The 13,522-nt window shown below is 38.1% G+C and overlaps 2 protein-coding genes across 4 annotated transcripts; one reads left to right on the top strand and one right to left on the bottom strand.

Annotated features, from left to right (window-relative positions):
- Positions 1–1,385: 1,385 nt before the first annotated feature.
- Positions 1,386–6,264, bottom strand: LOC129093120 (V-set domain containing T-cell activation inhibitor 1-like). Of its 3 annotated transcripts, none has more exons than XM_054601035.1 (4): positions 6,144–6,264; positions 3,516–3,739; positions 3,053–3,409; positions 1,386–2,898 (listed from the first exon to the last, which is right to left on the bottom strand). In XM_054601035.1, the coding sequence occupies exons 3-4, from the start codon at positions 3,396–3,398 to the stop codon at positions 2,717–2,719; spliced, it is 528 nt and encodes a 175-aa protein (XP_054457010.1). In that variant the 5' UTR covers positions 3,399–3,409; positions 3,516–3,739; positions 6,144–6,264; the 3' UTR covers positions 1,386–2,716. The 3 variants fall into 3 exon arrangements, with proteins under 3 accessions (XP_054457010.1, XP_054457011.1, XP_054457009.1); XM_054601036.1 differs by having other exon boundaries at positions 3,507–3,739; XM_054601034.1 differs by lacking the exon at positions 3,516–3,739.
- A 3,231-nt stretch (positions 6,265–9,495) lies between these two features.
- Positions 9,496–13,522, top strand: LOC129093119 (uncharacterized). Its single transcript, XM_054601033.1, has 8 exons — positions 9,496–9,519; positions 9,999–10,034; positions 10,149–10,409; positions 10,488–10,727; positions 11,555–11,740; positions 12,306–12,380; positions 13,177–13,266; positions 13,391–13,522. The coding sequence occupies exons 3-8, from the start codon at positions 10,181–10,183 to the stop codon at positions 13,456–13,458; spliced, it is 888 nt and encodes a 295-aa protein (XP_054457008.1). The 5' UTR covers positions 9,496–9,519; positions 9,999–10,034; positions 10,149–10,180; the 3' UTR covers positions 13,459–13,522.

Consider the following 13,522-nt stretch of genomic DNA (forward strand, 5'->3'; position numbering starts at 1 on the left):
AGTACACATAGCTGAAGTAAAGTACACATAGCTGAAGTAAAGTACACATAGCTGAAGTAAAGTACACATAGCTGAAGTAAAGTACACATAGCTGAAGTAAAGTACACATAGCTGAAGTAAAGTACACATAGCTGAAGTAAAGTACACATAGCTGAAGTAAAAGTACACATAGCTGAAGTAAGTACACATAGCTGAAGTACACATAGCTGAAGTAAAGTACACATAGCTGAAGTAAAGTACACATAGCTGAAGTGAAGTACACGTAGTTGAAGTAAAGTAAAAGTACCTCAGAGTAAAAGTTCTCCTCTTCTTCTTCAAACAGTCTCGTAGAAACCTGAAAACTTTCTGATTAAGAACAAACTCACTGCAGCAGAGACCGGAAGCAGCCAGCAGGGGGCAGCACGTGACCACAGCTGAACCGGAGCCGCTCTGATCAGCATCACCGCATGAGACAGAAGTCCAAACACTGGAGTCTATTTATATTCATCAGTTTATGACTGTATGTAAAGAAGTGTTAAACCTTAAGTTAAACATATCATTTGTTTTCATGGTGCGTCACTTTAAATGTTGCCGCCGCTAGGGATTGTGGGTCGTCATTAACTCCTTTCCTTTGGTAAAGGAAGGTCCAGTGTTTCCTAGGCTAAAGGAGATAGGAAAGGAAGCATTGAAGCTCCTTTCCTAAACAATTAGAGGATTCAAACTGCTCTCATCACGGAGGACTCTGAGATGCTCCAGACTCATTTCACAGAAAATACAGAAAACACTTTCTGACAGAAGACAACGTTTATAGAATCAAAACAATCAAAACCATCTGAGGCCTCGTTTCAAACCCAAACAGGAAGTCAGCAGGAGGAAGTTTGTTTTTAACCAAACTTCCTGTTTTTATTTAAAGTTAAAGACTAAAACTTCAACATGAAATCTGATCATCAAACCTCTTCAGTCCTCAGAACTCTGGAACCTGGAAGAGGAGGAGGAAGAAGAGGAGGAGGAGGAAGAAGAGGAGGAAGAGGAAGAAGAGGAGGAGGAGGAAGAAGAGGAGGAGGAGGAAGAAGAGGAGGAGGAGAAGAAGAGGAGGAGGAGGAGGAAGAAGAGGAGGAGGAGGAAGAGGAGGAGGAGAAGAGGAGGAGGAGGAGGAGGAAGAGGAGGAGGAAGAAGAGGAGGAGGAGGAAGAAGAGGAGGAGGAGGAGGAAGAAGAGGAGGAGGAAGAAGAGGAGGAGGAAGAAGAGGAGGAGGAAGAAGGTCTGTTCTGTAAACAACGGCCCTATTAAAACCTTAAATCTATTCTCATATGTATGTATTTATATATTTATATGTATTTGGTTTATTTTGATCTCTAAATGAGATCAGACACGTTTCATTAAACAAAAGAAACATGATGAGACTCATACAAAATATTTATTATCTTCACAAAGCTTATCGAGGGGAAATAAAGTGCGTTTAAACATAAAAACTTACAATTAAAATGCAAAAAGACAGAAGAAACCTCAGATCTGATCCAAACAATCATCTCTGTATTATTTATTGATTTCATGCAGCGACACTGAACTTATTCTGAGATTATTAACGAGCTTTCTTTCATTATTGTTATGAACATTTAGATGCAGAAGCTGATAAAATAAAAATGGACGCCGTCTTTACTCCTGATGTGATCGTGTGTCCTCCTGAAATGAATAAAGTTTCATTCACTTTTTATCTATTTCACGTTTTTCAGGCTCTCACTCGTCTCTGCATCACTTCTCTTTCTAACCAATCACAGCGATCGATGAGCCGGCGTCATGGTAACAAGAGAAGCTCTTTAGAAAAATGTCACAAGGAAGTAAAACACGAAAAAAATATCGCTAAAACATTTAGAATATAAACAAAATGTATTCTATGGAATGTTGCCGATATAAAATTCTGATGTTAGAAACATAAAGATAAATATATTTAATCAGATGGTTAAATATATGTAACAGTTTATATATTCTGTCTTTTATTGTAATATTATTTATGATATTGCACTAGATTACATTCATTTGTCTTATTTGACTTATAATAAATACATTCATAATACGGAATGCTAAAGGTGATTTTATTTGTCTATTTTATCATTCATTTATCTTTTTAGACATTTATCGATATCATCTTGTCATTGTATTGATCCATAGTTGATCCAGGTGACTACAATTATACATTTAAAATGCATTTCTATGCAGACGATGCTGTTTTATATTTTGTTACTTATTATGTCCAGTTGACTTTATGGAAGCTATCGCTCTCTTAAAGTAGAGATGCAATTATTAATCTTAATAATAATTGCATTAATAAGATTATTAAATCATATTAGTGTTATTAATCTTCATTAACTGATTTTCATTGATATCATTAACACATCATCGTCTCTTAAATTGATAGATTAAACGAAGCAAACATTTGCTGATGTTTCTTAATGAGTCAGTCCAGAACTCTCTCTCTTTTATCTCTGTTTTTGGTCTCCTCCACCTCCTCAGGGGAACATCTGTCTCTTTGGCTGCTAAAAGCTCCAGATGTTCACCTGCTTCCTCATCAGTCTGAATACGTATCATCTACCTGTTCTCTGTTTACATTCTGAATATGTTTGTTGATCTTTTGAAGCTGATAATTTGAATGTAACGACCCTTTAAAGACTTTCCTTCACCGTTCGGTGACGGCAGCAAAACACACAAACACCATCAGGAGTAAAGGTACCTGAGACTCCTCAGGTCTCCGGATCACCTTCGTTCACAGGAGGATCGTATAGATTATTCTTTTTGAATCCTTTACCTTTTCTAAAAATCATGAATCCAACAACAACAAGAAAAAACACACCGAGATGAACTCCGAAAACCGAGAGACCAACGACGAGTTCACGATATCCGTCCTCGTTTCCAGAAGGGTGGCCTGCAGAGAGGAAACAGGTGTGAACCGTCAGCAAGACTCACCTGAGTCTGAACTACAAACTCACCTGAGTCTGAACTACAAACTCACCTGAGTCTGAACTACAAACTCACCTGTCTGAACTACAAACTCACCTGAGTCTGAACTACAAACTCACCTGAGTCAGTGACCGTCAGGTGGATGAGGCACTTGATCTCGGACGGAGTCGTCTCATTGGGTGGTGTTTTGCTGGTTTTGACCCGACACTCGTACGTTCCGGTGTCGAGGTCGCTGACGTTCCTCAGAAGAACAGTAACGTCTCCGTTCTTCATCTCCGGGTCTCTGAGCTCCACGCGGCCGCGGTACCGAGGATGCTGGTACTCCTCATACGAGCGCTCGTCTCTGTAGAAGAAGACGTAGCCGCCGGACTTCAGGTCTGGTCTGTTCCAGTCCAGCAGGGTGATGATGTCATCAGTGTGAGACTGGCACTGCAGAGCGGCGTCCTGCTCCGGCTTCAGCTTCATCTCCTGTGGGTCTGAAACACAAACACAGAACCAGAACCAGAAGCAGTCAGAGAGCTAAAGACAGAACGGTTCTTTTATTTTAACAGGAAGTACTTTATGGAGATAAACCTTGTTTACATGAAACTCATTTTATCTGATGATCCGTGGTCACATGAGGAACTGACGCATGACTCAGCGCTCCATGTTTGTGTCAGTGGGCGAGGTGTCGATGACTCCGCAGTGCTCGCTCTGTTTGCATGATCAATACTCTCATTTGTTTGCTGCAGCTCCGGCTCGTCGCTCTTCATGCACTTCGGTTGCCTGGTAACAGTCGGCGTTCAAATGTCCCGTAAACCAAAAACCTGTAGTTTGTAGGAGATGGAAACCAGGTTTTAGAGAAACCTGGTTTCCATCTCCTACAGTTAGAAACAAGAGAGAGATGCTTCAAATGTTCTTTTTTAAATATCTTTGTTGACTGAATATTTTTTTGCTTGGACTCATAAACTTTATACAAAGAAGTCGACGCAGTCGTCATGGTGACGTCTCTCGTTGGTTTGTGAACTGACGGTTTGAAGTTCGTCGTTACGGACGTCGCCATCTTGTTTTTAGCAACCAGTGAACAGGAAGTGACCATATATGGAGTGAGGAGGAGTGACGTAGAGACGCCGTATACGTCTCTGGTGTGGACCTGTCAATCAGTGTGTAGCCCCGCCCTAAAGCATCCCCTGCTTTATGGTCTGTTTGACTCTAAATGGAGCATCATTTACTAAATGAACATCATGCTGTATTGAAGAAGACTTGAAACTAGAGATTGAGACCATAAACTCATGTTTACAATGTTTACTGAGGGAATAAATCAAGAGAGAAGTAGAGTCATTTTCTCATAGACTTCTATACAACCAGAGGAGTCGCCCCCTGCTGGACAGCAGAGAGAATGCAGCTTTAAGGTACTTGGTCCAGGTTGCTGCTTCCAACTAAAAAAATGGTTTCATGATGTCACCTTGAATCCAAAGGGCCTCAATCAGGAGAACCACAACCAGAACTGAGCGGGTCCGACTGTCAGACCCTGCTGCAGTAAAATAGAGGTTTTCTAAAGGGACTCTGGTTCTCAGAAACACTACCACTTTATACCACAGGGACCGCCAGAGTCACCATAACATGATATTATGTTTTAGTAGTAGACGTTAAATCTTCTATCGGAAACCTTAAAGCTCATCTTCATCCTCATCATGTTACTGAGTGATGAAGACCTGAAAACATCAGTTTGACTTTAGTCAGATGTTTTCTCTTTCAATAAAACACAAAGTATCTGTAATATAACCCAGAGAGACTCGACAATGTTCTTCAAAATACTAGTATAATCTAACAATACGTCATATTGTGACTAGTGACAGTTATGACAACAATAATAGCAGTAATAACATCAGTAATAACATCAGTAATAACATCAGTCATAACATCAGTAATAACATCAGTAATAACATCAGTAACATCAGTCATAACATCAGTAACATCAGTCATAACATCAGTAACATCAGTAATAACATCAGTCATAACATCAGTAATAACATCAGTATAACATCAGTAATAACATCAGTAACATCAGTAATAACATCAGTCATAACATCAGTCATAACATCAGTAACATCAGTAATAACATCAGTAATAACATCAGTCATAACATCAGTAATAACATCAGTAATAACATCAGTAACATCAGTAATGACATCAGTCATAACATCAGTAATAACATCAGTCATAACATCAGTAATAACATCAGTAATAACATCAGTAACATCAGTAATAACATCAGTAACATCAGTAATAACATCAGTCATAACATCAGTCATAACATCAGTAATAACATCAGTAATAACATCAGTAATAACATCAGTAACATAACATCAGTCAATAACATCAGTAATAACATCAGTAACATCAGTCATAACATCAGTAACATCAGTCATAACAGCAGTCATAACATCAGTAATAACATCAGTAATGACAGCAGTCATATCAGTAATCAGTCAAACATAACATCAGTAATAACATCAGTCATAACATCAGTCATAACATCAGTCATAACATCAGTAATAACATCAGTAATAACATCAGTAACATCAGTAATGACATCAGTCATAACATCAGTAATAACATCAGTCATAACATCAGTAACATCAGTAATAACATCAGTCATAACATCAGTAACATCAGTCATAACATCAGTCATAACATCAGTCATAACATCAGTAATAACATCAGTCATAACATCAGTCAAACATAACATCAGTCATCAACATCAGTAATAACATCAGTCATAACATCAGTAATAACATCAGTCATAACATCAGTAATAACATCAGTAACATCAGTAATGACATCAGTCATAACATCAGTAACATCAGTAATAACAGCAGTCATAACATCAGTCATAACATCAGTCATAACATCAGTAATAACATCAGTCATAACATCAGTAATAACATCAGTAATGACAGCAGTCATAACATCAGTAATAACATCAGTCATAACATCAGTAATAACATCAGTAATGACATAGTCATAACATCATATTTTGATCCATTAATGGTTTAAAATACTAAATGTCTTTTACTGCAGTCGCAGTCTTTTTCTGTAAACATGACGCAGCTTGGAGGCCGTGTGTGTGTGTGTGTGTGTGTGTGTGTGTGTGCGTGTGTGTGTGTGTGGGCGTGTGTATGTGTTTGCGTGTGCATGTGCGTGCGTGTGCATGTGACCACAGCTCACCTTCGGCCGCAGAGAGCAGGATGGCGGTGAGGAGACAGGAGACAGCTGAGGACGACATGTCTGCGGAGGAGAGCAGCACCGGGCAGGACCGTCTGCTGTTGTTTACCATCCACCGAGGAGGAGGAGGAGGAGGAGGAGGAAGAGGAGGAGGAGGAGGAGGAGGGAGGAGGAGGAGGAGGAAGAGGAGGAGGAGGAGGAGGAGGAGGAGGAGGAGCGCCTGCCACGTGACTGCTGCGTTCAGCTTCACTCAGACATTTTAACTCTTTTATTCTGCAGAAACAGATTCATGTCCTAATAAACGGTGTTTTAATAAATACCAGGATGCTCTAATGCATCCAGCTGTTCTGACCCACAACCCTTTGCACAGCAGATGTATGAGCAGGAGGGTCAAAGGTCACGATGAAGCAGTTTGTCCAGTTTAATGCAAACTGCATGCAACAGTGTTTTACTTTATAAGAAAAGATAGACAGAAATAAAAGCCTATACAATAAAAATAGTTAATAAATAATATAAAGAAAGAGAAAAAGGACAATAAGGTAAAAACTCTGATTGTTATTATGATTATTACGTACAAATATCACATGACATCACTGTTTTAGGGCTTTGTGTTGGTTCAGCATTAGATAATTTATTATCACCGGCCAAGCCCTGCACCCGCATTTGGCGGGTTGGCGGGTGTTAATTTAGAGCCCTAATGGTGATTTAACTGGTATTTTATTTATTTTATAGTCCTTTAATTTGATCAAAAACACATTTTAGAATGAAGTTCAACATTGAAGAATCTATGTTTGGATCTTAGACACCAAAAAGTCAAGAGCACTATTATTGCAAGAATTGATAACTACAGATGTTCTTATATAAAAAATGAAACAACAATTGATCTATTTTTCTTTCGTCCGCTTTGTTGTCGAGACATAGAGACGATGCCACATGAACAAACCTTCACATTTCATCTCTTTTTAACCAGAGGCTGAATTTATTTTCTATTTTTAATCTGTTATGAAGACATCGGTGTTGTTCTTCCTGAATAGTTCACTTTTAAATCATAAATAAAGTTAAATCACTACTTTTAAGGTAAATCACTCTTAATAACACTTCTTTAAATTCAGACCTGAAGCTTTTGAATGAATCATTAATCAATAATATAGTTGTGTCATCTGCCTGATGGGTGAATATAATATATTTCATATCTAAAACATGTTTCCTGAGGTTGTTTTATTGCATTGAACGAGTATGTTCCGGATCCAAATGTTTAAAGACAATAAAAGAAGGGTTTGAACTCGACCCCCACACCGCTGTGATCTCCTGTGTCCCCTGAACGCACCACATTCCACACACACAATATCTCTGTTTCATTCTCACATTCACTTCTGCAATATTTTAAAACACACACCTGGTCCACAGGTGAGCTGTTACGTCACACCTGTCAATCAGACAGACCCTCCGCGGTGAGACATGAGTGTGTGTGTGTGTGTGTGTGTGTGTGTGTGTGTGTGTGTGTGTGTGTGTGTGTGTGTGTGTGTGTGTGGTACCTCACAGCACCTCTGTCCGTCTCTGCCGCCGTTATCCACAGAAACCCCGCAGAGAACCATCATCAGCACTAATAATCCTCTATTGGACCAGTAGAGGACCAGTATGGGACCAGTATAGGACCAGTATAGGACCAGTAGAGGACCAGTAAAGGACCAGTAGAGGACCAGTAGAGGACCAGTATAGGACCAGTAGAGGACCAGTATGGGACCAGTATAGGACCAGTAGAGGACCAGTAGAGGACCAGTATAGGACCAGTAGAGGACCAGTAGAGGACCAGTAGAGGACCAGTATGGGACCAGTATGGGACCAGTACCTCATTCACACCGAGCAGGAGGAGACAGTCCAGTACTGGTCCTCTACTGGTCCTGTACCAGTCCTCTACTGGTCCTCTACTGGTCTGTCTCCTCCTGCTCGGTGTGAATGAGGAGGTGGGACTTACCTCTCTGCTCCTCAGCCAATCAGCGCTTAAGAAAGTTTAAGCTCTTTTTTTAGTTTTCTTATAAACACAACTTTATTGACACCAGGTGATCTGTCTGGACTCTGTTCAGGTTACTGATGAAGAGGCTGTTTGAGCTCACAGATCAGATTATTATAGTTTTAGAATATTAATATGTATGTTTTCTTATGTCTCCAATATGAATATGTACGTTTACTTATGTTAAGAATATTAATATGTATGTTTTTTATGTTCAGAATATTAATATGTATGTTTTCTTATGTCTCGAATATTAATATGTATGTTTACTTATGTTTAGAATATTAATATGTATGTTTTCTTATGTTGGGAATATTGATATGTATGTTTTCTTATGTTTAGAATATTAATATGTATGTTTTCTTATGTTTAGAATATTAATATGTATGTTTACTTATGTTTAGAATATTAATATGTATGTTTACTTATGTTTAGAATATTGAATATGTATGTTTTCTTATGTTATTGATATGTATGTTTTCTATTAATATGTATGTTTTCTTATGTTGGGAATATTGATATGTATGTTTTCTTATGTTTATTAATATGTTTTTATGTTAATCACATAAAAATAAGAATCCTTGTGTTTTCATTACCTTCATATCTTCAAACTGAACTCTGGCTCCAGTTGAGGGATGTTCAGGTTCTCATATCGGACACCGTAGTTCTCTCCGCTCTCGACACAGAGAAGTTTCCGTCTGCTGCAATCTGCTTCCTCGCCACTAGATGTCGCCAGATCAAACACGCGTTGGCCTTTTAAGAGGCTGACAGACGTGTCTGACCTGGAACTGAAGGGGTTAAAGGACGGTAACGTTTTAAGGTTAAAGGTGATGAACCGTCCACTTATTTCTGTCCTCTTCACCGACATCAGTGTCACAATGCAAATAAAAGACTCCCTTAAATCCATATTTCTGCAATATCTTTATTGATTTATTAAATTCATATTTTATAGCTTCTTATATATTTAATTTGATATATTTACTTTTGGTTTTCTTTCTTCATGGAGGCTCCAAACGAGAGCTTTTCACACGTTTGTGCTTAAATATACGTTAATAATATAATTTAGTCTGAATCTACACAACTAAAACTAGTATGTCTTTTCTCTCTGATGCATTTTAGGAAATAATAATATATTTTATTTCTTTGTGAGATTTAATTAAAACTAGTTAGTTAAAACTCTCCTCTCCGACTTTCTTTAGATTATTTCCTTCAATGTTCATAATGAATAAAACCTTTATTTTCTCCTATTTCCTGCTGAGGGTCAGTGAACTCACCTCCACAGAGGAAGGAGGAGGGTTTTGTCTGACGGAGAACAGTCTTCATCACTTTGTGGTATGATGGGACAGGCGTCTCCTCTGTGGCTGCTCTGTGAGTAAAACACGAGTTATTTAAATATGAATGATTGTTTTTACAGTTTAATATTGATGGGACGCAAAGAGGAAACCATGGAGCTTAAAATAAAACAAAACATACTCACAGATATGATTAATCATTTTATCAGTTTAAAAAGTTAGAAATAATCACCCGTTTTTTAAATATATATGTATCTTTATGAAGTGAAAACATTCATTAAATGCTCTAAAATGATTATTTCTGATTGTTTAAAGAACAAACCTCAACAGTGTTAAACGACTTTCTCACATCTGACCACAAACACATCCTGCCTCCTTAAGCTCAGCTCTGCACTGATCCACCATAGAATGATATTTGGTGTTTCAGGATATATATATATTTATATATATTATTTAATTAATGCACACAGATTTAATCATTTCACAGCTTTTAATCTTGAGTTTCAGTCTTTTGAATGTAAGATTATATCAATCAAACCAGTCATCTCTCCTCAGTTCTGATTTCACGACTGAGCTGCACGACAAACCGAGGTCAGTGAAGATGTTTTATGAGAAGATAAAACACACAAAATCCAGACCAGGCAGGTTGATTAATATGCAGCTAAACACATTTGGCTTTGCTCAAATCTAATAAACTCCCTCCAGCTCGTCTCACTGTGAGTCCCAGCAGCTCTCAGATGTTTGAAGGAGAGTTTGTCTCTCTGAGCTGTGAGGAGGACGAACCCTCTGGATGGACTCTGAGGAGAAACACGACCAGAGGAACCAGGACTCAGTGTGGAGATGGATGGGGAAGAACTGCTGGTTCCTCCTGTCAGATCAGCTACATTGTCCCTCTGGACAGTGGAGTCTACTGGTGTGAGTCCAGAGAGGGAGAAACCAGTAACACCATCAACATCAGCGTCACTGGTAAGATCAGCCTGTGGAGTCAGTGTTGATGGAGCTGTGTGTGGACGATGAAACGCTGTAGTTTGTCTCTGTGTTTAGGTGGACCAGTGATCCTGAGGAGTCCTGTCCTCCCTGTGATGGAGGGACATGACGTCACTCTGTCCTGTAGGACAACGACGTCCTCCAACCTCCCAGCTGGTTTCTATAAAGATGGCTCCTTCATCAGGACTGAGCCTGAAGGTCACATGACCATCCAGCATGTTACCAAGTCTGATGAAGGCCTCTACAGGTGTAACATGACGGGTGGAGAGTCTCCACCCAGCTGGCTGTCTGTCACAGGTGAGGAGGTCAAAGGTTACTCTTGTTTCCTATTTTGATTTAAAGATTAAAACCTGAGTGTCTCCGTCCTGCATCTGTAACCACGCCCACACCCAACTATTACAAAGAGATGTAAAACAACTACAAAGATACTCAGAACCACTGCAAATATACAAAGAAACTACAAAGAGACGCAAAGGAATACAAATATACTCAAAATTATAACAAAGATACTCGAAACAACTACAAAGATACTCAAAACGATAACAAATAGACAACTGCAAATAGACAAATAAACTACAAAGAGACCCGAGACGAACACAAAGATATTCAAAACAATTACAAAAGAGACAACAAAACTAAATAGAGATGCAAAATGACTACAAAGAGACTCATAACAACAAAAAAGAGACGAAAAACAACAAAGATACTCAAAACAACTACAAAGATACAAATAAACTACAAAGAGACGCAAAGGAATACAAAGATACTCAAAATTATAACAAAGTTACTCGAAACAACTACAAAGATACTCAAAACGATAACAAATAGACAAAGATACTACAAAGAGACCCGAGACAAATACAATGATACTCAAAACAACAATGCAGAGACTCAAAAGAACAACGCAGAGACTCAAATATACAAAGAAACTACAAAGAGATGCAAAGGAATACAAAGATACTGAAAATGATTACAAAGATACTCGAAACAAATACAAAGATTGCAAAAAAGATTAAAAACACTACATAGAGATGCAAAATTACAACAAATAGATGAAAACAAACTACAAATATATTCAAAACAACTACATAGAGACATAAAAAATATGTCTTTTTTTCATTCAGGTAAACCCCCCACCACACCTCCTCCCCCCACCTCCACCACTGGTTTCTTCTTCTCCTCTTCCTCTCCCCCTCTTTCCTCGCCTCCTTCCCTCTTAGTGTTGTTGTTTCTTCCATCCCTCTGTGGTCTGCTGCTACTGGTTGTACTGGCTCTACTGGTGAGACGATGTGTCCGGAGGAAGCCTGAAGGTTAGACAGTCAACGTTACAGATTTAATATTATTATGTTAATTAACTTGTTTTTCTTGGCATTTCACCTTTTGCAGATAATTTACCAACAAAAGTGTTTAATTCACAACTAAAACACTACGTAGTCAAACAAATGTCCTTTAGTGATCAGAAGATGTTTCCTGAGTACCACAGTTGGTTTGTGGTCAAAGTGTTTCTATGTCGACAGAAGCTCTGCCGCGTCCAGTTTCCTGTCTTCTGATAAAACAAAACTCACTTCAGTTGAGTTTTTTAAGTTTTAACTCAGGACTGATTCTTCACAAGATAACTTGTTAAGTTGTTGGAAAAACGTGGATAACTCATAAACGGGCAGATTTGCATATCTGTGTATATCAATGCTTACATGTGACATTTCTATAAATGCACTGATGATGTTTATTTATTAACAAATTAGTGGTGTAATTATTAATTACATTAAATTAAATTACTTTAATATCACTTCATCATTTGTTATTTTTATTAATAGAAGACATTGCTACTTTACTACTATGATTATTACAATAATAATATTTCCCTTTATTGTCCAGAGAGTGATGCAGCTCCAGTTTACTCATCAGTGAAAAGAACAGAAGACGTCCATCAGGAACCAAACAGGATGAGCGGTACAGCTGCTAATCAATACATTTATGTCAATGCTAACAGTTTAGCATTTTTGACCAAACACCTGCAGAACTAAAGACTCTGTGTTTTCTACTAATCAGCTAATGTTAGCATGCTAACAGGCTAAACTAAATTTTGGAACATGGCATGTTAACTTTGTTAATTTGAGCATGTTAGCATGCTGATGTTAGCATCTAGCTCAAAGCAACACTGTGTCTCATTTCAGCCATAGATGGTCTGTAACGATGACTCATTAGAAGCTTCTCCGATGGTTTGAAATGGTTGAAACTTCCTGGGTCCAAAATTTACTTTTGGTGACTTTGGAGTCAAAGAATCACATTCACTTCTTTTATAGTGTTTATCGACTACCGACCTGCCAACTGGACGGAATCAAAAACACAATATAAAACAGTATCGTCTGCATAGAGACAATTCTTTTGCACTTTTTTTTTACATTTCGCTCCAAAACAGATTAAATATTAGCTGATGATTTGCTAATTCATGGCCTTATGTTAGGTTGGAACTCTATTTCTATGTAATAATTATAATTCATTCACCTGCTATACATTGCATATTATATATAATATAATATATATATATAAGTATTTTCATTTTTATTATTTTTACTATTTGTTGGTTGCTTTCAGTGACAAAATGATTTCACTGTGTTTATTTGACGTGATAAGATTTATGTAATGTCGACCTTTTTAGTTACACTTTATGTTCTATGTATTCTGTGTTGTTCAACACACATTTAAACTTAATTTAATTCAAACTTAACCTTGTTTTATTTTCCAGAGAGCGATCCGGCTCCTGTTTATTCAGCAGGGAAACAAACTAATGAGGTCATTTATGGAGAAATAGTGATCAGACCGAAGAGGACCAGAGGTACAGCCGCTCTTCTTTAATCTGCTTTCTGATTCATGTGTTCATTAAAGTGTCATTTTGTTCCAGTCTGACGTCAGTGAAGGTTTTCTTCTGTCTAACTACGTGTTTTACGTTGTTTGTTCAGAGTTTTCACCAGAGCCAGAGGTCGTCTACTCTTCACTGAGGTCCACATTCACTCCTTCACACCAGTGAAGTCCAGCTGCTGGTTTTACTGGTCTCTAACTGGTCTCCAGAGGCCTCTGCACAAACTTCTATT

Source organism: Anoplopoma fimbria, chromosome 7 (assembly GCF_027596085.1).
Source record: "Anoplopoma fimbria isolate UVic2021 breed Golden Eagle Sablefish chromosome 7, Afim_UVic_2022, whole genome shotgun sequence".
NCBI lineage: Eukaryota > Metazoa > Chordata > Actinopteri > Perciformes > Anoplopomatidae > Anoplopoma > Anoplopoma fimbria.

Coding starts and splice junctions, on each gene's coding strand:
- LOC129093120 (XM_054601034.1), bottom strand. CDS start 6,252: ATGGTAAACAACAGCAGACGGTCCTGCCCGGTGCTGCTCTCCTCCGCA. Junction 3,410..6,143: donor CCTGCTCTCTGCGGCCGAAG/GTGAGCTGTGGT, acceptor TTTGTGTTTCAG/ACCCACAGGAGATGAAGCTG. Junction 2,899..3,052: donor CCTGACGGTCACTGACTCAG/GTGAGTTTGTAG, acceptor TCCTCTCTGCAG/GCCACCCTTCTGGAAACGAG.
- LOC129093119 (XM_054601033.1), top strand. CDS start 10,181: ATGTTTGAAGGAGAGTTTGTCTCTCTGAGCTGTGAGGAGGACGAACCC. Junction 10,410..10,487: donor CATCAACATCAGCGTCACTG/GTAAGATCAGCC, acceptor CTCTGTGTTTAG/GTGGACCAGTGATCCTGAGG. Junction 10,728..11,554: donor CAGCTGGCTGTCTGTCACAG/GTGAGGAGGTCA, acceptor TTTTTCATTCAG/GTAAACCCCCCACCACACCT.